The sequence below is a fragment of the Terrapene carolina genome, unplaced genomic scaffold (assembly GCF_002925995.2).
Source record: "Terrapene carolina triunguis isolate 2854851 unplaced genomic scaffold, T_m_triunguis-2.0 Scaffold247, whole genome shotgun sequence".
NCBI lineage: Eukaryota > Metazoa > Chordata > Testudines > Emydidae > Terrapene > Terrapene triunguis.
In genome coordinates, this window is record NW_020664598.1 from 3467070 (window position 1) to 3490286 (window position 23217).

General features: G+C 53.5%; 1 protein-coding gene across 1 annotated transcript; it reads left to right on the forward strand.

The window, feature by feature from the left end:
- Positions 1-352: 352 nt before the first annotated feature.
- BAIAP2L2 (BAR/IMD domain containing adaptor protein 2 like 2) lies at positions 353-15676 on the forward strand. Its single transcript, XM_024200147.2, has 14 exons — positions 353-391; positions 2229-2304; positions 2572-2658; positions 4128-4189; positions 5731-5802; positions 6267-6383; positions 6839-6985; positions 7915-8067; positions 8432-8573; positions 8966-9188; positions 10008-10079; positions 10723-10903; positions 14075-14115; positions 15388-15676. Exons 1-14 carry the CDS (start codon positions 353-355, stop codon positions 15461-15463), a joined length of 1488 nt encoding a protein of 495 aa, XP_024055915.2. The 3' UTR covers positions 15464-15676.
- Positions 15677-23217: the final 7541 nt, after the last annotated feature.

Genomic DNA, 23217 nt, shown 5'->3' on the forward strand with positions numbered 1-23217 from the left:
ATGGTATGGGGGGGCGAGCTGTATACTGAAACCTACAATAAATAATTAAAGGAGAAGGTCACATGACCCTCATGGCTGTCACAGGGTTCCTCTCTCCTCGGTGTCTGGTTACATTCGAGGATCAAGTTCTAGCATCCTGACTGGTGAATTATTAAACCTCCTTGTGGCGTTCTCATCCCTTCACACTGGACATGTTTCTTCCTGGTGTCCTGCTGTGCCAGGTAGAGAGTGTCTCAACCCATCTAGGTCCTTGCAATTGGATTCTCAGGAGAGTTTTGAGAACAACTCGTCCTCTCCCCACCAACTTCTCGATCTCTGGGAACCCCTCACCTCCCTGCAAAAGGCTGGTGAGATGGAGCAGTCCTACAGATCCACAATTTCCATCTACAAGGTGAGCTGTTACCTCCCTGCAGGGAAAGGGCTGTTCCCAATTGGTGAGAGACGCATGAGGTTGGGGGATCCTTCATAAAGGATTTAAAAGCACAAGCGAAACGGAGTGTTCTAGGGGGGAGATTAAATTAAGATTAATTAATTTATTTAATTTGCTTTGAAAATCTGTGGGCCATATCCTCAGCTGGTATAAAATGGTGTAGTTCCAAGGCTGTATGAATCCTGGTCTGGTGTGAGAACAGAGTGATGGCCGAAGGGGTGTGTGGTGTAATTCAGCGCAGAACCCGGCAGTGCTGGGGCTAACCTCTGGGCATTCTGGTGTATTAAGGCAGAACACCTTTCCCAGTGAATCTCTGCTATGGGAGAGCTAGAGAGGCTCATGGGGGGGGGGGAGGGGAGGGGGCTGTCCCAGAAAGGAGAGAGGGAGGGAGCCAAGAGGGTAAAGCAGGAAAGAAACAGGCTGAAACTGAGCAGGATTTTGGCTGATCTTAGGAATCCTTTCCGGACAGTGAAGATCTACTGGACTGTGGAATATTCTCCCAGGGAAATGGTGGAAGCCCCATTGCTTGGAACCTGTAAAGCTAGACTGATCAAAGCCCTGGAGAATACACTGTAGGGAGTCATTCTGCCTTGGCAATGGGGGGGGTGAATTACGTGTTACCTAATAGGAAAGGCCTGTCTCTAACACCTATATTCTGGGAGGGGGGAGGGGAGAGCACCTGTATTGAAGGTGTCCAGGGGAGGCATGTGATAGAAATTGGCCAGAGAGCTCCCCTGCGTGTGCTCTGCATGACTGGTGTGAAAATCTGTGTATGTCTGAAGAGACACCAAGGATTAGTGAGTGCCGCTGTGTGTCCAGGCCAATTACTGTCTCTCCGTGAATGCACATTGTTACAGGTGTTTTTCTAGTTACAGGTGTACATTTGCCTGTGCTCAAACAGCATGAGACCTGCTTATAATTGGCATCTTATAGTGAATTTTGGGGAAGAAAAAAACCCTTTCAACAGCAGAGAGTTCCAGTGAATGTAGACAAGTGTTAAAACTCTCAGGCGAATCAAACATGCCCAGACACTAGTTTCTCTGACCGCAAGTTGAGGGTAGATTAGTGGCTGTGCAGCTCCCTGTCTGAGTGACCAGACCGATCTGACTGGTCTCCGATGTACAGATCAAATTATACAATGCACCTTTTTGGCAAAGATGCTGCCCGGATCAGAGCTCTTTCTAAAAGAATCCTGCGCACAACCATGCCCAGCTGGGCTGGAGTGTGCAAGTGAGGGCACTTCCTTTCTGTGCTGGGCTCGTCTCCTTAATTTTGTGCAGTGCTTAGATCCCACGTTCGAATTTCCAGACTGCTGCCCCTGCATGGCGTGTAATAAGGGGTGCTGTGCACACTGCCCACCTTCAGTTAATACAGTAAATAGACGTACGAGGCTGGGTTAAGACTGCGCCAGACCTTGACTCTATCAACCTATGGGGCCCTGATGCTCATAACATGGTTGCCAGGAAGTGATGCCCACCCCTGAGGGTGGAAAGAAACCTACTAGGTTCTGGGTGCGGGTAGCAGCACTTGGGGAAGTTCAGAGGGAAGGGTGATCTCCTGATCACCTCACCCCAATGTTTACTCTCTGCTGGAAGAGAAGATGCAAGAACGGGACCTCCCCAGTGAGAAGGGTGCCTGAGCCTGAAACCAGAGACTGGTGGGATGGGTAGGCCGCAGCTCTGTCGGATGAATCACATAAGGAGGGCACAGGCCTCATCCCAGGGCCCGGGGCATGGAGGAGGATCGCATTAACCTGTTGTGTTCTTTCACCCCTCTCCCCAACTTGGATGGATGATAGAGCATCTTGGAGCAGTTTAACCCTGCCCTGGAGAACCTGGTCTACCTGGGCAATAACTACTTACGTGCTTTCCATGGTGAGTGCTGTTTCGACTCCCGCCTGTGCTTCGTGGGGGGACAGCTTGGATTGTGTCCATGGGCGTCACCCTCGATTGGCAGGTGGGGGGCGTCAGTCTGTGCTCCTGGGGCTGTTCTGAGCTTGTGGGTAGGCAGGAGAATAGGTGATGAGGACGGGAGATGGCAAAGAAAGGAAGAGTTGAAGAAAAGGGGCAGAGGATAAGGATGGAGCATGGTTATTTAGGGAAGCTTTAATCCAGCTGCCCTCTCTCCTTGTATTTCTGCAGCACTGTCTGAGGCTGCTGAAGTCTATTTCAAGGCAATACAGAAGATTGGGGAGCAAGCCCTGCAGAGCTCCACCTCGCAAATGCTGGGTAAGTTTCTCCTACTGACTGTCTCTGGGAGGTGGGTCAATTTGAAATGTTGACCTCCTCTCCAGCCCATCCCATCCCTTCCCCGCCCCAGTGCTCCCATCGCACCAAGAGGCATGAGGAACGAAGGACCGAACTGGGAAAGGAGCCTGAGTCTCCTGCATGACAACGCCCGTCGCTAACCCCCAGATGCGCTAGGCCTGGTCTGTGCAGCACTCCCAGCCCCCAATGATCCCAAGGCCTGAAAGCCAGGCTTCATACGTGGCTTTGCAGAGCACTAACCCCCGCAGAGCACTAGGCCCAGCCTCCCCGTGTCCCACCCGCCTCAGAGACGGAAGCCCGGGCCTCCTGCTGTACATGGTAGAGCAGAGCACGGAGCTCTGGGGATCGCACAGCCAGGGGCTTTGCCACGGAATCCAGCCCTGGCTGCAGAATTCTGATCCAAGCGTCCCGGCTTTCATTTCACACAAACAATGTTCCGTGTCGTCACGGCGGTGAGGGAAACTCTGACTATATGAACCAACCGTAACGGACGCTGTGCTGCCTTCATGAGTCTGCAGCCAGCCTGAAGCGAGAACTCAGAGAGACAGGAGGCAGCCCCCATTCACCTATGTGGGTTAGCTCTGAAACGTAAAGATGGCAATTTAACTATTTCACTGCTGATCAGGTTAGCAAAAAGATCCAGCTAACGTGCTTATCTCCCAGTCCCCAACTGCCTCCCAGGCCTTCCTCAGATCCCCAGTCGCTTCGTACTCAGCGGCCCGTCACTCCTCACTACCCCCATCCATCGCAACTTATTCATACAAAAATCTGTGGCACATCTCAAACAGAAACATGGGGACAATGTAAACGAAATGGAATGTAATATCAAAATAAGCCACATAGTGACGAGCACCACTAAGTGTGCAGGCGTGCTTAATTCTGCATTCGTTGCAAACAGGATATTTAATGTAGATAAAGCTGTCACCAAATTTTTGGCCTGCTGCCGCAGTGTCGTGCAGAATCCAGGGTCCTTGGGGCAGACAGTCGATGTGACTTGCTGTGAAGTACACAACTGCTTGCCCTGGGGCACAGATCCCAGCCTTCCAACCCCTTGCTAACTCCACTATGCAAGAGACTGGAAGACCGGGAGCTGGTACCACAGTTTCCCATGGCGCGCTAAGCCATTAGCCCTCAGGTGTGGTTTATAACGTGCATATTATGACGGTAATCAGTGAAATTATAGAAAGGGATTAAGCAGCTGTTATAGAATGAAGCGGATTGGCTGAAACCCTCTCCTCACACCTTGGACCCAGCCCCAGCAGACAGCTAATGCATAGCGATAGTAGTTGGACTTTTGCACCAAGATAACGCTGTGCCTGTCATGTAACAGTGATTAGTGCTAATGGCCTCTTTGTTTTAACTCTCTGGGAGAGAATGATACACGCAAGGAGGAAGGTCTGACTATGATACTTTGATCTCTTTTCTTGAAGGTCAAATTTTGATGCAGATGTCTGACACCCACAGGCATATGAACTCTGACCTGGAAGTAGTGGTGAGTATCTTGCTGTGGCCCATCTGTACTGGGAGCAGCCCTCGGCTGTATGCTGGGCCTAATGGAGCTGTGTTTTATGGAGCTGCAGTGGCTAGATGCCATCTGTTGTTTCCATACCAAGAGTTTGGGGTGGGTTGCTCCCAGTTTGTGGTGAGCAGAACTGGGGGAGGGGTTAGAGTTGCCAACTTTCTACGTGCACAAAACTGAACACTCTTGCCCTGCCCCTCCTTTGAGGCCCTGCCCCTTTTCTGAGCGCACTCCCCCCTCCCCCCCGTCGCTCACTCTCCCCACCCTCACTCGCTCATTTTCACCGGGCTGAGGCAGGGGGTTGGGTGCGGGGTGGGGGTGTGAGGGCTCTGGCTGAGGGTGTGGGGCCGGGGATGAGGGATTTGAGGTGTAGGAGGGGGCTCCAGGCTGGGACTGAGGGGTTCGGAGGGTGGGAGGGTGATCAGGGCTGGGGTTGGGGTGTGAGGGCTCTGGCTGAGGGTGAAGACTCTGGGGTGGGGCTGGGGATGAGGGGTTTGGGGTGCAGGAGGGTTTTCCGGACTGGGATTGAGGGGTTCGGAGGACGGGAGTGAGCTCCAGGCTGGGACAGGGGGTTGGGGTGTGGGAGGGGGTGCAGGCTGCGGCTGGGAGTGTGGGCTCTGGGTTGGGGCTGTGAATGAGAGGTTTGGGGGGCAGGAGGAGGATCAGGGCTGGGGCAGGGAGTTGGGACATGGGAGGGGATCGGGGTGCAGGCTCTGGGTGGCACTGACCGCAAGCAGCTCCCAGAAGCAGCAGCATGTCCCCTCTCCAGCTCCTACGTGGAGGTGCAGCCAGGCAGTTCTGCGTGCTGCCCCGTCCGCAAGTGCCGCTCCCATTGGCTGTGGTTCCCAGACAATGGGAGCTGCAGAGCCGGCACATAGGAGCTGGATGGGAGAAATGCCGCTGCTTCCAGGAGCCGCGTGGAGCCACAGCAGGTAGGGAGCCTGCCTTAGCCCCCCTGGGCTGCCGACCAGACTTTTAACGGCCCGGTCAGCGGTGCTGACCAGAGCTGCCAGGGTCTCTTTTCAACCGGGCGTGCCGGTCGTAAACCGGACACCTGGCAACCCTAGGAGGGGGATGTAATCTAAGCAGCATCCAGTTCTGACGTGCCAATATTTCCATCTCTCCCCCTCCCCCGCCCCCAGTTGTGCTGTTGGGGGTGGGGGTAGAGAAGGGGAGGACTAGTGAAAAACGAGGATGTTAGCCCTTTCCCGGCTGTGCGGTTGTTATTGATATGACAGCAGTGTCTAGAGGTCCCAACCGACATGGAGAGACAGCCTTCGCCCCAGAGAGCTTTCCGTCTGATTAGACAAGACGAAGGGTGGGAGGAAAAGCAGTATCGGCTCTGTCTGCAGGTGCCTGGCCAAGCGTGTCCATCAGGAGTCAGGACAGGGGGGGTTTCTCCTGGGCATTCCCTAACTCTCCTGTTTCGGGTCCCCTCACCTCCCAGCTGTCAGCAGTGCCCAGTAATACCAGCTGCTAGGGGCGGTTTCTAACGACTTCTCTGCCTCGTCTAGGCTCAGACATTCCACGGCGACCTGCTGCAGCACATGGAGAAAAACACCAAGCTGGACATGCAGTTCATCAACGTGAGCCCCAGCCCTTCCCTGTCCCTCCTGAGCTCTTTGCAGGCTTCCCTCTCCCCAACCCCTAAGCAGGGTGCTGGACCTCTCTCCCCACACCCTCACTGCGCCCCTCCCTCCTTTGAGTCCCTTAGCGCAGCTCAGGCTTTCACCCTCTTGCTGGTTTAGATCATTGTTTCATCCCTGAGGCGTTTCCAAGGATATTCCAGGCTTTCCCTGGGGCAGGGGTTCGGAAGTGTCTCTCGCCAACTGGAGAAAAAGAGACTTTCCTTCTGCCTAGCTGCCATGTCCTCATGGGCTGACTTGGCCAGCTCTCCTTCGTGGTAGCTAGGATTCACTGGGCTCCTAAGTCCCATTTTCAAAAGGGATTTAGGCCCATTGACTTTCAATGAGATTTAGGCTCCTAAGTCCCCTCTGTGTTTTAGAAAAAGTTCCTTATAGTCTCTGGTCTCCTTCTGTGCTCCCGGCAGGACAGCCATCAGCGGTATGAACTGGAGTACCGGCACAGGGCTGCCAACCTGGAGAAGTGCATGTCGGAGCTGTGGAGGATGGAGAGGACTCGAGACAAAAACGTCTGGGAAATGAAGGTGGGAAATGAAGTGGAGGCAAGGATGGCCCTGAGACGCGGGAGAGTCTGGAATGAGGAGAGTGGTCATTGCAAGCTGATGCTCATGATGCCTCCAGAGCCCAAGATAGTTTATAGCTTGTCTCTCCCTTAGAACACAAGGGGGTGTTCCCTGGATTGCAAAAGGCAGCAAGTTGACACACAGATAGGAGACATACTTTTCCACACAGGGTACCGTTAATCTGTGGAACTCCCTCCTGCAGGATGTTTCTGAGGCAAACTGTGTGGAAAGACTAAAATAAGATTAGGGGCCAGATCCCTATAAATGTTGTGTGCTGCTTCAGCATAGCAAAGGGGTTATAAAGGCTGATGACCCAGCCAGCTCAGGGAAACCCTGGGTTTATTCCCCCAAATACTGCTCTGTGCAGACCCAGAGTGCTGCATTGACATCAATCCCTTCTCTTCTTGTCCACCCAGGAGAACGTGAGGCGCTTGCACTCGGAAATGCAGGCATTTGTGTCTGAGAGCCAGAGGGCTGCCGAGCTGGAGGAGAAGCGTCGCTACCGCTTCCTGGCTGAAAAGCACCAGCTGCTCTCCAGCACCTTCCTCCAGGTCTACAGCAGGGTAAGGAGGGGGTATGGCCTGAGGTTGGGGGGAGGGACATAGCCATAGCCACTTAGTCCTGCCCTGAGTGCAAGGGACTGGACTAGAAGACCTCTTGAGGTCCCTTCCAGTCCTACGTTTCAATGATTCTATGTGGGGATGTGTACCTTACAATCCTTGTCTCAGAAAAATTTCTTACCTAAAGCAGCTTTTCCGCATCACCTACCCACATGGTGGGGGATCCACCGTTCGAAAATACAGAGAGCGCTGCATCTTTGTCCACTAAGTGATGGTTCATAAGGGGCCCTTTTGCTTCTCTTTTATACCCCTCAAAGTTCATTTTCTTTTTCTTAAGAGTTAGGACTACCTGCTGGGGTTCAGACTGTGGTATTCTGCAGCATGCCGATGACAAGCTATTTCCTCATCCTCCTGATAACTGGTGTTTACCTCAGAGACAAATTGTCTCTGGCATCATCATGCTCAATTGACATCATAGACCCAGGCAAGCAGGCAAATCAACATTCCTTTGTCTAGGACAAACATGTTTATGAGGTCTGCCCCCAAAACATATTTCTGGCACACGTACATAGCTCTTTACATACCTCCCATCACTCAATGATATTCTTGACCGGTGTGTCACCAGCTTTCAGCTGATACTTCGCACAACACTCGTCACAGATAAATACTGTGATGGCAATGAGTTAGGGGTAGTGAGTGTGTCAGGCCTGATGGGAGTTACAGAATAGTTGGCCCTCTGCCAATCAGCATTGAGGGGCTCGTAGAGTGGCCAGGGTGTCTCACCTGCCTCACCCTGCTGGTGGCAATGAGGACAGTGCACTTGGGTACAGGTTGCAGCTTGTTTTGGGTCCCCACTCTTTAATTCCCCCTTTCCCCCTCACAGCTGGTCTGCTCCCATTCTCCTCCGATCTCTCCCCTCTATCTCTCCCCAGGCCTGGGGCATCATCCAGAGCAAGGTGCCAAAGTGGAAGGAGCAATTGGAGGCCAGCCGCAATCCAAGCAGCAGACACTCCCCGAGCCTGCTCAGTGCCTCCCATGGCCAGGGGTATCCGTCAGGCCGCCTGACCCCCAGCCACCTTGACATGGTGAGAAAAATGCCAACAAATGATCTCTCCAGTAACAGGGGGGTGCCTGGGATGGCCTCTCCCAGGGCAGCGATCCCAGAACAGAGGGTCAGCCCAGCTTTTTCCCAGGGTCAGTTATTTTTTTGGGGTGGGAGGCAATCCCATGTGTATCCCATTAATCTGTACCTCCAGGGCCTCACCTGATTGTCCTCCCTTGGTGGCATTAGCTATCCAAGACGAGGTGTGGGGGGCGGGCGGGGAGAGGGTGTGTGTGTGTGTGTGTATAGGAGTGTTGGGGAGGGATACACTCCTTTAGGGACCAGGCTTCTCTCGAAGAGGAATCTCTTCTGTGGTGCTCACGCTCACCTTCATTTCCTTCCAACAGCCTCAGAGGCCTCTGGGAGATTTTGGCTCAGCCATGACTGGACGTAATTCAAGCCCCTTCCTCCAGGAGCCTGCAGAACTTCTTAGACCCTCTCCTCAGCCAGAGCCAACCAGGACAGGCCTGCAGAAGACTTCATCTGCTGGTAAGACTGGGTAGATGGGGGCAGTGGTGTGGGGCTAGTTGTACCTTATGTGAGCAGGTACAGGCTGGATTTGGGAGGGACAAAGCTGCCCATAATGTATTTGTCCCAGGGTGCACTTGGGCACCTGTTCTATGCAAGGGCGAGAGGGCAGGGTACATGGAGGGTGGGAGTGAAGCCCACGAGTGAATGAACAGGGACCCAAACAGGCAGGGTCAGGGCTCCATTAGGGAAGCTGTGTGAGTGGGATAGGGAAGCCCAGGTCTGAATGGACAATGGAGGCGTCTCACTCCATCAGCGGTGGGTCCCTCCCAGCCAGGCTGGGGTCTTGCAGGGGGAGTCTAAGGTCGAAAGAAGCCCTCTGAAACCCCTCACGCCTTGGCTGCTCCTGGCAGGCTCGCTCTCCGCCGGCCAGCGCTCGCGCTCCAGCTCCTTTGGGGAGCGGGCAGGTGGAGATGCAGGAGGAGGCGGCAGTGTGTTGAGAGTCCAGGCAATTGTGCCCCACTCTGCTGGCGCCAACCGCACCTTGCTAGGGTTCAACTTCGGGGACGTCATCACGGTGCTGATCCCAGAGGCGCAGAACGGCTGGCTGTATGGCAAGCTAGAGGGATCATCCACGTAAGTGCGCTCAGCCTGTCTCCGTGGTGCTGGGCTGGAGGGGGGATCTTGGCGAAGGCAGAAGCCAGCTGTGAAGAGCTGGGCTCCAAGGATTAATGCCCTGCCCTCAAGCCTTCCTGCTTAAAAAAGCAATGCCAGTCTCAGTCTAGCCGAGGGGTTTCTCACTTACACAGGCAGCAGCTACTGCTATGGCACAGTGCTTGACAGTTACCGAAAGGCACAACTGGTGCCATCCCTGGCCTGGTATCCGATATGGGGCATAGGTTACTGGCAACGTGGGGCAGGGTGTGGGTTGGAATTTGTGGGGTGCCTGCTTGCCATATAGTTCTTACCCAGATGCTGCCTTTCTATTTGAGGTTCATTAGTCCCAGCTGTGTCTACCTTTGGAGCAGGGGAGTTTCCAGGAGAGAGTCCCAGGGGATTCTCCAAAACTGTCCTCGCTTTCTGGGGTCGGCCTTGTCTCTGTCCAAAAAAGTGTCCAATATGAGCCCATTCCCAGCGGTGCGGGGGGAGCTCTCCCAGGAAAACCCAGGTGCTGGTGGCTTAGTAAATGGTGCTCTTTCCTCTAAGTCGTCCCTGAACAAAGGCCCTGACCTGGTGCTAGGGGGGGTCCACGTGCTGCTGGAAGTGCTGTTCTTTCAGCTCAGACACAAGGCAAAGGGCTCGGTGACTGGTGGCCATTTTAAGATCCCATCACGGCCCTCCATGCAATGAGCGTGTTCGCCCCAGTGCCCTGGCCAGACTCCACCACGGGTAACGGAAAGCTAAGAAACTTGTTGCTGCAAAGTCTCATTGTCCCCTCTGTCTCCGGGGCCTTAGGAGCGGCTGGTTCCCCGAAGCTTTCATAAAGCCCCTGGGGGGAGTAAGAGACCCGGAGGAACCACCCACCAGGTAATGGGAGCTGCTGAAGTGCATGTTTGTACGTCATTCACGCAAGTGTGTGCCTGGGTGACGCAGTGTCCTGTGTGGAGCTGCCCATCGAGGCTACGGCTCTTGGGCATGCTCAAGAACTTGTCTGAGGGCCATTGGCACCCTTGGACGTGGCTTTTCTCAATGAAACTGTGACGTGTTGCTCCCATTATGGCACAATATTTCCAGGGGCCTTTAAATCTTTAGCTAGGTAAATCCTAGGGGTACATATTCCCTGTGTCAGTGGGTCTCAAACTTTCGTACTGGTGACCCCTTTCACACAGCAAGCCTCTGAGTGCGACCCCCCCCTTATCAATTAAACACACAATTTTATATATTTAACACCATTATAAATGCTGGGGGAAAAGCAGGGTTTGGGGTGGAGGCTGACAGCTCGTGACCCCCCCCCCCCCATGTAATAACCTCGCGACCTCCTGAGGGGTCCCGACCCCCAGTTTGAGAACCCCTGCCCTGTGGTAACCTCTTGGAAGGGATTCCCAGGGGACACGTTCCCAGACCACATGTGCTGTATGGAGAGATCCCAGAGCACTCTTCCCCAGAGCTGGATTCTGGCCTTTTCTTCTTCCTTTTCTTCTTGGAATCTCTCCTTTCCCCTCTTGCTCAGGTCCTTCCCGCTGCGGAGCAGTCACAGCATGGATGGCCTGGATTGCCCCAGTGTCCCGTCAGCAGGAAATTACCGACACAACGCTGCCCTGCCCCAGTCACCAAGCCCTTCTCCAGCCTCACTTGCTGCTGGCAGCCGCCGGAGCAGCTTGGCTAGTGCTGCCGCTCCTTCAGATTCCAAGGTGAGTGGGCACAGTGCTATTCTAACCTGAGCTAAAGCAGTGAGAGGGGATCTGTGGGCTAGGGTGTGTCCCTCAACCAACACTGACCTTCGCTTTCATGTCCTTTCTAATTGAGGATAGTTAACAGGTTACCAAGGGAGGTTGTGGAATCTCCGTCACTGGAGGTTTTTAAGAACAGGCTGGACAAACACCTGTCAGGGATGGTCTAGGTTTAGTCAGTGTCTCAGCGCAGGGAGCTGGACTTGGTGACCTCTCAAGGTCCCTTCCAGCCCTACATTTCTGTGATGCCATGATACACACCTGCTCCAACCAGGCTTAGTGGGAAGGGAAGGGTCATCCTGACCTCACTGCATCACAGATTTCATCCATCTCACCCATGCTTCTGGGCCTCTTTAGTGCTGCTCCTGGCCATCCATGAATCCACCCTAGCTGATCTCAGCTACTCTGCTGGGCACGGGCTACTTTACAGCTGCTCCCCTCCATCCCTTTGAACCTCCCTGCAGGATGAAGTCATCTTCAGCACAGCTCCTGTCCATCCGTCCCTAGCAAACTCTGTGCCCTATCCCGTGGGAGAGCCCTGGCCCCTGTGCTCCTCTCACTTCTTCCCTTTATTACCCAGCAGGGGCCCTTCAGTTTACTCCTCTTCTCCATGACATCCCAGCCTGATTTCTGGTGGCTCCGGGGCAGCAGCTCTTTCTGCTAAAAGTAGGACCATGAGTGATGGAGCTAGGCTGGGGACCAGCTGACAGAGATGCCATCCTTCTTTCCTTGAAAGGGCTAGGGATAGCTCTTTTGGGTGCCTCTTCTAAAGGCAGCTGAGGATGGGGAAGGGTGAATAAAAGCCTGGGAGCAGAGGGCCTGCATTCAGGTCTCAGCAAGGTGGGGAATAGAATACAGAGGCTTTCACTTGAGATCTTAGGTTCCAATTTGGACCCAGAATGGGGTAAGAAGGCAGGGTGAAGGGCAGAAGTGTGTTTGGATGCCACAGGGGATTGGGGGATGGTATACGGAGTCTGTCCTCTCTAGGTGATTGGTTCCAATCCCAAGCTGGAGGGATCTGGATGGTTCAAGGGACTGAGAAATGGAATATGTAGCTTTTCACCTCTGGGTCTGTGGTTCTGGTGAAGCCCCAGTCTGCCTGGCTCAGGGGACTGGGATGGTCCTTCCACTCCGCGTCTTTGGGGCGCTTCGGCAGCGGGTCCTTCACTCGCTCCAGGACCCGCCGCCGAAGCGCCCCGAAGACGCGGCACGGAAGGACATCCTAGCCCCCTAAAAGTCACTGGTTCCAATCCAGCCCCAGCCTGGGAAACTGGACACCTCAGGGGATCGAGGAGTGGGAGCTTTTCTCCTCTGACTCTGACCCTGCTGTAGGTCAGCAGTCAATGAAAGTCATTCCCAGCTGATGGCTGTGGAGCAAGCTGTATGAAATGAGTTGGGGTCTTAATCTAGTACCTAGTGGGGCAGATATTTGCATCACAAGCCCCAGCATCACCAGTTATCACTCCCTTTGGAGGCTCGGCAGATACCAGGATGAAATGGGCTGTAGCAACTGAACTCTTCTTTCCTCCCAGGGTTGGTCCCTCCAGGGCAGCCCAGAGGCGCAATTTGGGGCAGTGTATGTTGGGATCTTGCTGTAAAGCTGTATCTGTATGTTATATGAGTAGGGGTCTACCAAATTCATGGTCCATTTTGGTCAATTTCAGAGTCATAGGATTTTAAAAATAGTAAATTTCATGATTTCAGCTATTTACATCTGAAATGTCAGGTGTTGTAATTGTAGGGGTCCTGATCCAAAAAGGAGTTGTGGGGGGGTCACAAGGTTATTGGGTGGGGGTGGTACTGCTACTCCTACCAGGGCCAGTGCTTCCACTAGGCGACCCTAGGTGGTCGCCTAGGGCGGCAGGATTTGGGGGGCAGCATTTTGCCGTCCTCGGCGGCAATTCAGCAGTGGGGGGTCCTTCCACTCCGCGTCTTTGGGGCGCTTCGGCAGCGGGTCCTTCACTCGCTCCAGGACCCGCTGCCGAAGCGCCCCGAAGACGCGGCACGGAAGGACATCCGCCGCCGAATGCTCTGAGGAGGAGTGCTGCCGCCTAGGGCGGCAAAAACCCTGGCGCCGCTCCTGACTCCTACTTCTCTGCTGCTGCTGGCAGCGGCGCTGCCTTCAGAGCTGGGCAGCTGGAGAGCGGAGGCTGCTGGCCAGGAGTCCAGCTCTGAAGGCAGAGCCGCCACCAGCAGCAGCAGAGAAGTAAGAATGGCCTGGTATGGTATTGCCACCCTTACTTCTGTGCTGCTGCCTTCAGAGCTGGGCCCTCAGTCAGCAGCAGCCGCCATTCTCTGGCGCCCAGCTCTGAAGGCAGCAGCGCAGAAGAAAGGGTGGCATGGTATGGCACTCTTCTGTGCTGTTGTTGGCAGGATGCTGCCTTCAGAGCTGGGCTTCCAGCCAACAGCCGCTGCTCTTTGGCCACCCAGCTCCGAAGGCAGCACAGAAGTAAGAGTGGCAATGTCAGGACCCCCAATTTGAGAAACGCTGGTCTCCCCTGTGACATCTGTATAGTACAGGGTAAAAGCACATAAAAGACCAGATTTCACGGAGGAGAGACCAGATTTCACAGTCCGTGACACGTTTTTCACAGCTGTGAATTTAGTTAGGAGGCTGTAGGAAGCATGCAGGGGTCGGGAGGTGGTATCCCAGGCCCTCCTGTGATCAGAGGGGGCATCTCTGGCCATGCTGGCCTGTGAATTCTAGTGCCAGTTTTGTTTGTTTGCTCTTTGCTGTGCTCTCCAGATCCTAAACTCCCATGATCAGAAATGCACCCTCCTCCCTGAGAAAGAGAGGGGGGCCTGGGAGCCTGTGGGGGGAGGGACAAAATTCCCTCTTCCGCCTGCACAGAAAGGGGGATATTCTCTGCAATTCTGCTTTGGTGGGATTTTTCAAAAGCACCTAAGCTATTTAGGAGCCCAAGTCCAATTAATGGGGATTGGAGAATGGGATATGGAGTCTATCATCCCGTTAGTGGGACTTGGGCTCTTTAGTTGTTCAGGTGCTTTTGAAAGTCCCACTGCGTGTGTGTTTGTGTGTGTGTCTTTCCCTCCTCCTCTCTTTGTGCCTCTCTCTAACCTGCACAACGTGCTTACTCTCAGCTTTTGACCCTTTGTCTTGTTTCGTTGCAGAAGTCAGCTATACAGGAGCAGCCCCCAGAGCTCTTCCCCCGGTAAGTGAAGTCTGGGATCACTGGTGGTTTTATCTTATTGTTTGGAAAGTCCTGGAGAACTGGGGAGGTGCCTGGAGAAAAGCAAGTGTGGTACCAGTCTTCCAAAAAAGGAAGGAAGGGTGAGCGTGACAATTACTGCCCTGTCAACTGACTCCTATCGCTGTGAAAATAATAGAACAATGAATGAGAGGAGGGTAAAAACAGTCTCTAGCAAGGCCCCCAGGCCCCTCTCTGGCCTCTCCTAGAGGAACTGGAGTAAGAGCTCCCAGGTTGAGGAGATGATGAATTGGGTCCCTCAGAACTGCCCATTTGGAAGGGTCCAAAGGGAGGGTGTAACTAAGAGCAAATTAGGACAGGAAAGTCAGGCCAGTGAGAGCTGCTGGACTGTCAATTAGTTTCCCAAGGGAAGCGGTATGGAAGCCCCATCATGAGGGGGACACAAACTATTCTGGACAGGTACTAGCAAATGTACTACAGTGAGCAAGCTGCAGCTGCACCAGCCCCAGGGAGATCTGACAGGCTTTCGCCATCTCCTCTCCATCCTCTGAACCTTTCAGAGAATACAAAGTGGGGCGAGCTCTCTAGTGGGGGATGGGATGGGCGACTGGCAGAGCAGGGGGCGACTCTCGGAAATGCTGCCCAATGGTCAAGGTGGATTGAAACAGCAGGGGGGGCTCTTGCTGCCCCAGCCAAAGGGCAGGGGAAGAGGAGGAGCCGCATGCCCAAGCCACCTCCCTGTTCTCTTTTATTTGAACCCTTGCCACCGCCCCCCTCCTCCCACAACTCCTCCTCCTTCACTGGCTAATTGCTCATCTTGTGAACGGTGCCAAGGGTAGGGGGGAAATGGCCATGCCAGGGTGGAGGAGGGGTTCCTGTCCAGGGAGAGGCTGGGGAGTGGCTCTACCAGGAGGGGATGAAGAGGAGGGTCCCTCCCAGGGAGAGGAAGGGAATGGCCCTGTCAGGAGGAGGGGAGGGGAGGCAGTCCCATGCAGGGAGGGAAGGGGAGTGGCCCTGTCAGGGGGCATGAGGAGGGGGGTTACCAGGAGAGAGTACGGAGATGTATTATAATTAACTGCATTGATAACTTGCACCTGGTGGCCCCCATCCGAATGAGACCGTTTCCCGCTCTCAGCAGGGAAGCTTTCTACTGTCCCTGCAGTGCGTCCCCACAACATTCTCTGTGACGGGGCCTCTGCCAGGGCCCTATGGCCGGGCGGTGTTGAAACAGCCTTTCCTGAGCCTTTAGTTCTCCTCTTGCCTTTCTCCTTCCAGCGGCACCAACCCGTTTGCCACGGTAAAGCTGCGCCCCACCGTCACCAACGACCGGTCGGCACCCATCATCCGGTGAAAGGGGGCCGTGGAGAGCAGCGGATTCTGGGGGGTTGACAGCAGCAGAGGTGGTAGAAACGCATAGTCCTTTCCTATTCCCGGGCCACTGTGATCTCGGGTTGGCGCTAACCCAGTGCACTTTCTCAGGGCGCGCCTCAGTCTTACTCCCTGTGTCTGGCGCACTCCAGCAGTAAATAGATTCCCTGGTTTTCTTTGGCGTTCTCTTTGGATTGACGTGTGTGATGCTGGTCACGCTGAGTGGAAGGTGTCCCCACTGGTGCTGGTAGCATGGGCAGGGGGTTGCTTATACCTAAGCACTGGGAGCTGGAGGAGGGCCCGTCTCTCATTGGTCTGTGCACCTGCGCTGCATGGGGCGATATTGGCAGGGGAAAAGGAGAACCCTACCCAGCCCCTACTCTCTGTTGTAAAGCCAGTGACGGTTATTTGGCCACTGAGCAGATTCCTGACCTACGTTTGGGGTTAGGTCCCTGCATGATGGATCAGACGGTAACTGCACGGCAGGGGTCTTCTCCTCTCAGCTCCTCGCCCCAGGGCCTTGGGCAACTGGCCACTGAGTTTCAAAGAGCTTTGTGGGGAGGATGCCTGCCCGTTCGCAGAGCCCTCTCCTCCACCCTCTTGTTTGGTAGCCCCAGGGTTGGATTAAGATGGGAGGGGAAACCCAGCTGCGCAGCCTTGTGTTTGATTCTGTACATAATAACAGTAATATATTTTTAAAATAAAATGGAAACACAACTTCCCCGTGTGTCCTGGTTCCTCTGACCGTCCTTCCTGTCTGCCTCCCCGAGGGGATGCCAGGGGCAGGTGTGATCCAGGGAAACTAGGACCTGGGAAAACTTAGCCTTGGGTAGGTCTACACAGTAAGTAGCAGCCTGCGGCAGTCTCAGAGCCTGGGCTTGTGGGGCTCGCACTACGGCTCTAGAAATAGCTGCACAGACCTTCAGGCTTGGCGTGGAAGCCTAGGAAGCTGGGTCGGCATCAGAGCCTGAGGCGCAATAGCAACCTGGCTGTGTAGACATACTCTGCCTTGCTAATACGTGTGGCTCTAGTGGCTAAACCACCTAGACAAATCTCTGAGTCTGCTGCCTCCACCTGCCTAAGGGACCGGGAGTTTGCTCCTCAGCCTTGCTATGGCCCCTTGGTGCTGGGTAAAACAGTGTGTAAGTGGGGGAATGGTCCCGCTATTGTGGGGAACTTTCCTGGCTTCTGCACTACCCCGGTGAAGTGGGCAAGCGAAAGGATCCGAGTCCTCGCTCCCACTCCCTTTACGCAGAGGCCTCCCTGCCCTTGAGGACTCCCCTTCCACTCTACTGTCTGGCAGAGTCCTCGTAAACCCCGACAAGGCTGGGCCCAAGATTCCTGGGGGGCTCAACCCCCAACCCTGCTGTGGTCACCCAGGACAGGGGCTAGGGTGTCCCCACTCCGGGGTACTCTCTCTGCACTGGGCACCTCCCTGACCCACTGATCATTTCATACAATTTAAAGCAAATACAAGTTGTTTAATTAACAATTAATTTTAAAAAAGAATAAGGAAAAATGGGAAAGGTAAAGGAAACACATCACCCCGCTCTGTGGCAGGGAAGATTACAAACAGTGTCTCTGGAACGTCAGGGCAGTTCACAGGCTGTTCCTTGTAGGTCCCAGGCTCCTTCTCAGGCCCTGGCTGTGCTTCAGAGACGCTGTGGGTTGGACACTTGCTCCGGCGGTGGCCACACGCTCTCAGGCTCTAGGTGGCAGGACCCTTTTTCCCAGCGTCGCCCCTGCCCTGAAAGGGTTACGATCCCCCTCCAAGTCTGGCCTGCAGAGCCTCTTGGCTGAGGCGTCTCCCTGTGCTGGGCCCACTGCCCAGGGTCCCCCTCCTCTCCCCAGCTGCTCACCGCACCCAGCTCCGGACTGCTCCAGCCCCAGCTCCAGCTCCACTCTGCCTCAGCACCGCGGCTGCTGCTGCTCTGCCTTCAGCTCCCTGGGCTGCTGCTCTGGCCCCTCTGGCTCTGGTTGCTGCAGCTCTCCTCCCAGGGCAGCTCTGCTCTCTCTGGGCTGTGCTCTGGCTTTGGGGCTGCAGCTCTGCTTCCAGCAACTTAGCTCGGGCCCCTGCTCTCTCCTTAGCTCGGCCCCACTCTGTCTGACCCAGGCAATTCCAGTTCACACGGAGGACGGGACCCCCCTGGCCTCCTGACTCTCTGATTAGCCTGCCCGCCCTGTCAATCAGGCTGATCTGGAGCATTGGCCTTTCCCCATTGTTCCTGGGGACTGTCAGTCTCAGGCTCCTGATTTCACATCGACCCTTCCCCTTTTAGTGCTGGGAGCTAGCCAGCCAAAACACCCCCACTGAATGTTAGTAAGAGGGCAACAGTCCCCTTACATTCCCTCTTGCTAAAATACTGCCACATCCACAATATTCACACCGGTACATCCGGGCCCCATAGTGACAACATATACCCACATCATTTTATATCAACAACCCATTAGCAATTATCAAAAGAACATTTAACATATTTAACATTCCACATCTACTTCTTAATACCATACATAACAATATTCATTAAAACACTACATAGAACCAATAACATACTTATCTCTAAGTCTAACAGGAAGTACACGCTTATTAGCCCTCTGGGACCTTCTTAAGACTGGCGATTCGTTACACATATTTTCTATTTTCCTATCCTCGGGTAATACTGGGTCAGTTTGAAGGATCTAGCCATTCTTGTTAGGGTTTGGGTTTGCCCCACTCTGTCCCCCTCCGTATTCGGTTTGTGGGACTAGAACCATTTCCCAATTGGTTTCAGCCTCCTCGGGATGTACTGATCTACGCCTCCTATGGTCCCTGTCTGGACTAAGAGTGCAATGTTTCAACTGGTCCCTATGTACTACTCTCTCAGGACCTCCTCGTTCAGGCTGGTTAGCGTACAGCGTACACTGGCAGTTCGGGATTGTTGTGGGTGACCACAGTGGGGGGATTTGGCTTCCATTTGTCCTGTATTTTATTACGTCTACGGCTACGAACTGGTACACAGTCACCAGATCTGATGAGAGCCCCACTGGACTTGCTATCATAAGTCCTTTTCCTACTTTGGGCTGTGTCTTTAGTTGTACTGAGAGCAACTTTCCAGGCTGTCTTCAGCCTGTCATGGTGACCTTTGACCTGGTCATCATAATTGGTCACCTCATCCTTAGAAAAGACTTCTTGATGCTTCTCTGGCAACGCCCTTATGTTAGCCACATGTGCAGGAATCAGCCCTTGGCGTGCCGCTTGAACTGGCAGTCTCCCATCACATCTTTCTTGAAGAAAGGTAACTCGTCCTCCCTTCTCCCTCGTCACCTGCAGCTCATTTCCTGGTACACAGCGGTGTTCATCAAGGATCTTCCCTCTCCAAGGAGGAATAATGGTCTTCCATTTTCTGCCCACTTTAACATTTCCAATATGCCTTGTGGGGCCCAGGGAATGACTCTGCCTCTCTGCTCGAGCCAGTACTCTACTCAGCGCAGCATTCTTCGTAGAGTGCTCGTGACAGTTCATCCCCCTGGTTCCTTCTCCTGGTAAGAGTAGCTCCTTCAGCTCACTAATGATGTTCATTCCTAGAATCCCTGGGACTCCTTCTCCAATATGGCTCCCTTTTGAGGCTTTGTCTTTCAGGATGAAGATGCATTTTCCTGGCAGTGTCTGGCCCATATACTCTATGTCTGCTTCAAGGCACCCCACCACTGGGATTGCCAGTCCATTAACAGCTGTTAGACGTACAAACCGTGTGCTGTGCATGGTCAGGTCCTTGTCCTTCAAATATTTTTGAAAATGCGACTCAGTAATGGTGGTGACTTCTGAGCCAGTATCTAACAAACATCTGGTCTTCACCCCTGCTATACATACTTCAGCAGTTAGACAGTCTCCAAATGCTCGCTTACAGAAGTCGCTAGATATGCTGGCACTGCCCACGTTCCTCTCAACACTGTATGCAGAGGGATTTTCCATGAAGGACAGGCCTAGGAATCCTTCTGCCACTGCTTGGCCTTCTACTGTAGATGGACCACTTGCTCCTGGTGCCCCATTGGTTTCGAGTGCCTGGGACTCTGTTCTCCTTCTCAGTGGACATTCTCGGCTAGTATGTCCTGGCCTTTCACAAGTGTAACAAACGTATCTTCCCAGCTCGTCCTTCAGTGGGGCTCTTCGGGATCCCGGTGACCTTGGATACTTTGGCATACTAATTGGATTTTTTTCTTTCATCAACTCGGTCATCACTTTCAGCATCTCCCCCTGTTGGACCGCCAGTTTTTGGACAGCTTCTCTTAAGCTTTCCAATGTTAGCTCTGTTTGGGGCAGGGCCTTTTCCCCAGCAGCTGCATTCACTAGGCCCCCACTTCGTGTATGGGTGTTAGGTTTGGCCGCCTCTGCCACAGGAACTTCCTCCTCTTCTGAGCACATAATGGCAGCCTGCATGAGTTCATGGAACTTCTTACTGGGCTCTTCTTTAAACCTCCTTTTCATTTCACGTCGGAGGGAGTCGTCACGGAGCCCCAGCACCAACTGCTCTTTCAGAACCGTATCTGGGTCTGGAACTTGCTGAGGGTCTCGCCGCTCCACTTTGCTCATTCTCTCCTGGAGGTCATATGCGTATGCCCGGACAGTTTCACCAGGCTGCTGCTTTCTCTCAAAAAAATCCTTTAGTTGGGTTCCAATAGGTACCTTGTCTCCATACACTTTTAGGAGGAGTTCAAATACCTTTTCTACATCTTTCTTGTCTGCCACTGCCATGAACTTTACTGTGGCCTTGGCCTAGCCCTTGAGGTGCTCCTCTATGAAGTCCACGTGATCTTCTTCAGGTACTCTTAGCACACGCAGAGCCGCCTTCACAGACTTGACCCACTCCTCTACTGTAATGTCTCCTGGTCTAGTTGGGAAGCCACCAAACTCCGTGATCTTCCACTCCCATGGGACATAAATAGTAGGGGGTTTCTTAGCTTCTGCTGTCTATTGGTCTATTACTGCCTTGGCCAGCGATAAGGCTTCCCTCTGTTCAGTTCTAGCTTGTTGTAATGCCTCGGCTTGGTCTGATAATCTGCGCTGAAGTTCAGCAAACTGGGTTCGTAGTTCTTCAATTCCAGCCATGGTAGGGTGCTCAACCAGGCCCGGACCGTGCTACTAGAACTTAACCAGAAAACCAATGGGGTGGACCCTGTGGATAGGATCCTGTTCGTGATGCCAATTATGTAAGCGGGGGGATGGTCCCGCTATTGTGGGGAACTTTCCTGGCTTTTGCACCACCCCGGTGAAATGGGCTAGCGAAAGGATCTGAGTCCTCGCTCCCACTTCCTTTACGCAGAGGCCTCCCTGCCCTTGAGGACTCCCCTTCCACTCTCCTGTCTGGCAGAGTCCTCGTAAACCCTGACAAGGCTGGGCCCAGGATTCCTGGGGGGCTCGACCCCCAACCCTGCTGTGGTCACCCAGGACAGGGGCTAGGGTGTCTCCACTCCGGGGTACTCTCTCTGCACTGGGCACCTCCCTGACCCACTGATCATTTCATACAATTTAAAGCAAATACAAGTTGTTTAATTAACAATTAATTTTAAAAAAGAATAAGGAAAAATGGGAAAGGTTAAAGGAAAACCCATCACCCCGCTCTGTGGCAGGGAACATCACAAACAGTGTCTCTGGAATGTCAGGGCAGTTCACAGTCTGTTCCTTGTAGGTCCCAGGCTCCTTCTCAGGCCCTGGCTGTGCTGCAGAGACGCTGTGGGTTGGACACTTGCTCTGGCGGTGGCCACATGCTCTCAGGCTCTAGGTGGCAGGACCCTTTTTCCCAGCGTCGCCCCTGCCCGGTCGGGGTTATGATCCCCCTCCAAGTCTGGCCTGCAGAGCCTCTTGGCTGAGGCGTCTCCCTGCGCTGGGCCTGCTGCCCAGGGTCCCCCTCCTCTCCCCAGCTGCTCACCGCACCCAGCTCCGGACTGCTCCAGCCCCAGCTCCAGCTCCACTCTGCCTCAGTCCCAGCTCCACTCTGCCTCAGCACGGCTGCTGCTGCTGCTCTGCCTTCAGCTCCCTGGGCAGCTGCTCTGGCTCTGGTTGCTACAGCTCTGCCCCCAGCACAGCTCGGCTCTGCAGGCTGCTTCTGTGACTCTGCTCCCAGCTCTGACCTGCTTCCTGGCTGCTTCTCTGGCCCCTCTGGCTCTGGTTGCTGCAGCTCTCCTCCCAGGGCAGCTCTGCTCTCTCTGGGCTGTGCTCTGGCTTTGGGGCTGCAGCTCTGCTCCTAGCAGCTTAGATCGGGCCCCTGCTCTCTCCTTAGCTCGGCCCCACTCTGTCTGACCCAGGCAATTCCAGTTCACATGGAGGACGGGACCCCCCTGGCCTCCTGACTCTCTGATTAGCCTTAGAGACTAACAAATTTATTATATATATATTATATATATATATACACACACATACAGAGAGCATGAACAGGTGGGAGTTGTCTTACCAACTCTGAGAGGCCAATTAAGTAAGAGAAAAAAAACTTTTGAAGTGATAATCAAGGTAGCCAAGTACAGACAGTTTGATAAGAAGCAAGTGTGAGAATACTTACAAGGGGAGATAGATTCAATGTTTGTAATGGCTCAGCCATTCCCAATCCCTATTTAGCCCTGAGTTGATTGTGTCTAGTTTGCATATCAATTCCAGCTCAGCAGTCACTCGTTGGAGTCTGTTTTTGAAGTTTTTCTGTTTTAAGATAGCCACCCGCAGGTCTGTCATAGAATGGCCAGACAGGTTAAAGTGTTCTCCCACTGGTTTTTGAGTATTATGATTCCTGATGTCAGATTTGTGTCCATTAATTCTTTTGCATAGAGACTGTCCGGTTTGGCCAATGTACATGGCAGAGGGGCATTGCTGGCACATGATGGCATATATCACTTTGGTAGATGTGCAGGTGAACGAGCCCCTGATGGTATGGCTGATGTGATTAGGCCCTATGATGGTGTCACTTGAATAGATATGTGGACAGAGTTGGCATCAGGCTTTGTTACAAGGATAGGTTCCTGGGTCAGTGTTTTTGTTCAGTGATGTGTGGTTGCTGGTGAGTATTTGCTTTAGGTTGGGGGGTTGTCTGTAAGCAAGGACAGGTCTGTCTCCCAAGATCTGTGAGAGTAAAGGATCATCTTTCAGGATAGGTTGTAGATCTCTAATGATGCGCTGGAGAGGTTTTAGTTGGGGGCTGAAGGTGACAGCTAGTGGTGTTCTGTTATTTTCTTTGTTGGCCCTGTCTTGTAGGAGGTGACTTCTGGGTACTCGTCTGGCTCTGTCAATCTGTTTTTTCACTTCAGCAGGTGGGTATTGTAGTTTTAAGAATGCTTGATAGAGATCTTGTAGGTGCTTGTCTCTATCTGAGGGATTGGAGCAAATGCGGTTATATCTTAGAGCTTGGCTGTAGACAATGGATCGTGTGGTGTGTCCTGGATGGAAGCTGGAGGCATGTAGGTAAGTGTAGCGGTCAGTAGGTTTCCGGTACAGGGTGGTATTTATGTGACCATCGCTTATTAGCACAGTAGTGTCTAGGAAATGGACCGCTTGTGTGGATTGATCTAGGCTGAGGTTGATGGTAGGATGGAAATTATTGAAATCATGGTGGAATTCCTCAAGGGCTTCTTTTCCATGGGTCCAGATGATGAAGATGTCATCAATGTAGCGCAAGTAGAGTAGGGGCGTTAGGGGACGAGAGCTAAGGAAGCGTTGTTCTAAGTCCGCCATAAAAATGTTGGCATACTGTGGGGCCATGCGGGTACCCATAGCAG

What these genes read in the sequence shown, in the direction of transcription:
- BAIAP2L2 (XM_024200147.2), top strand. Translation starts at nt 353, where the DNA reads ATGGAGCAGTCCTACAGATCCACAATTTCCATCTACAAG. An exon ending in AAAACGTCTGGGAAATGAAG is followed by an intron (nt 6,384 to 6,838) that starts GTGGGAAATGAA and finishes TTGTCCACCCAG; the next exon opens with GAGAACGTGAGGCGCTTGCA. An exon ending in CCGGAGGAACCACCCACCAG is followed by an intron (nt 10,080 to 10,722) that starts GTAATGGGAGCT and finishes CCTCTTGCTCAG; the next exon opens with GTCCTTCCCGCTGCGGAGCA.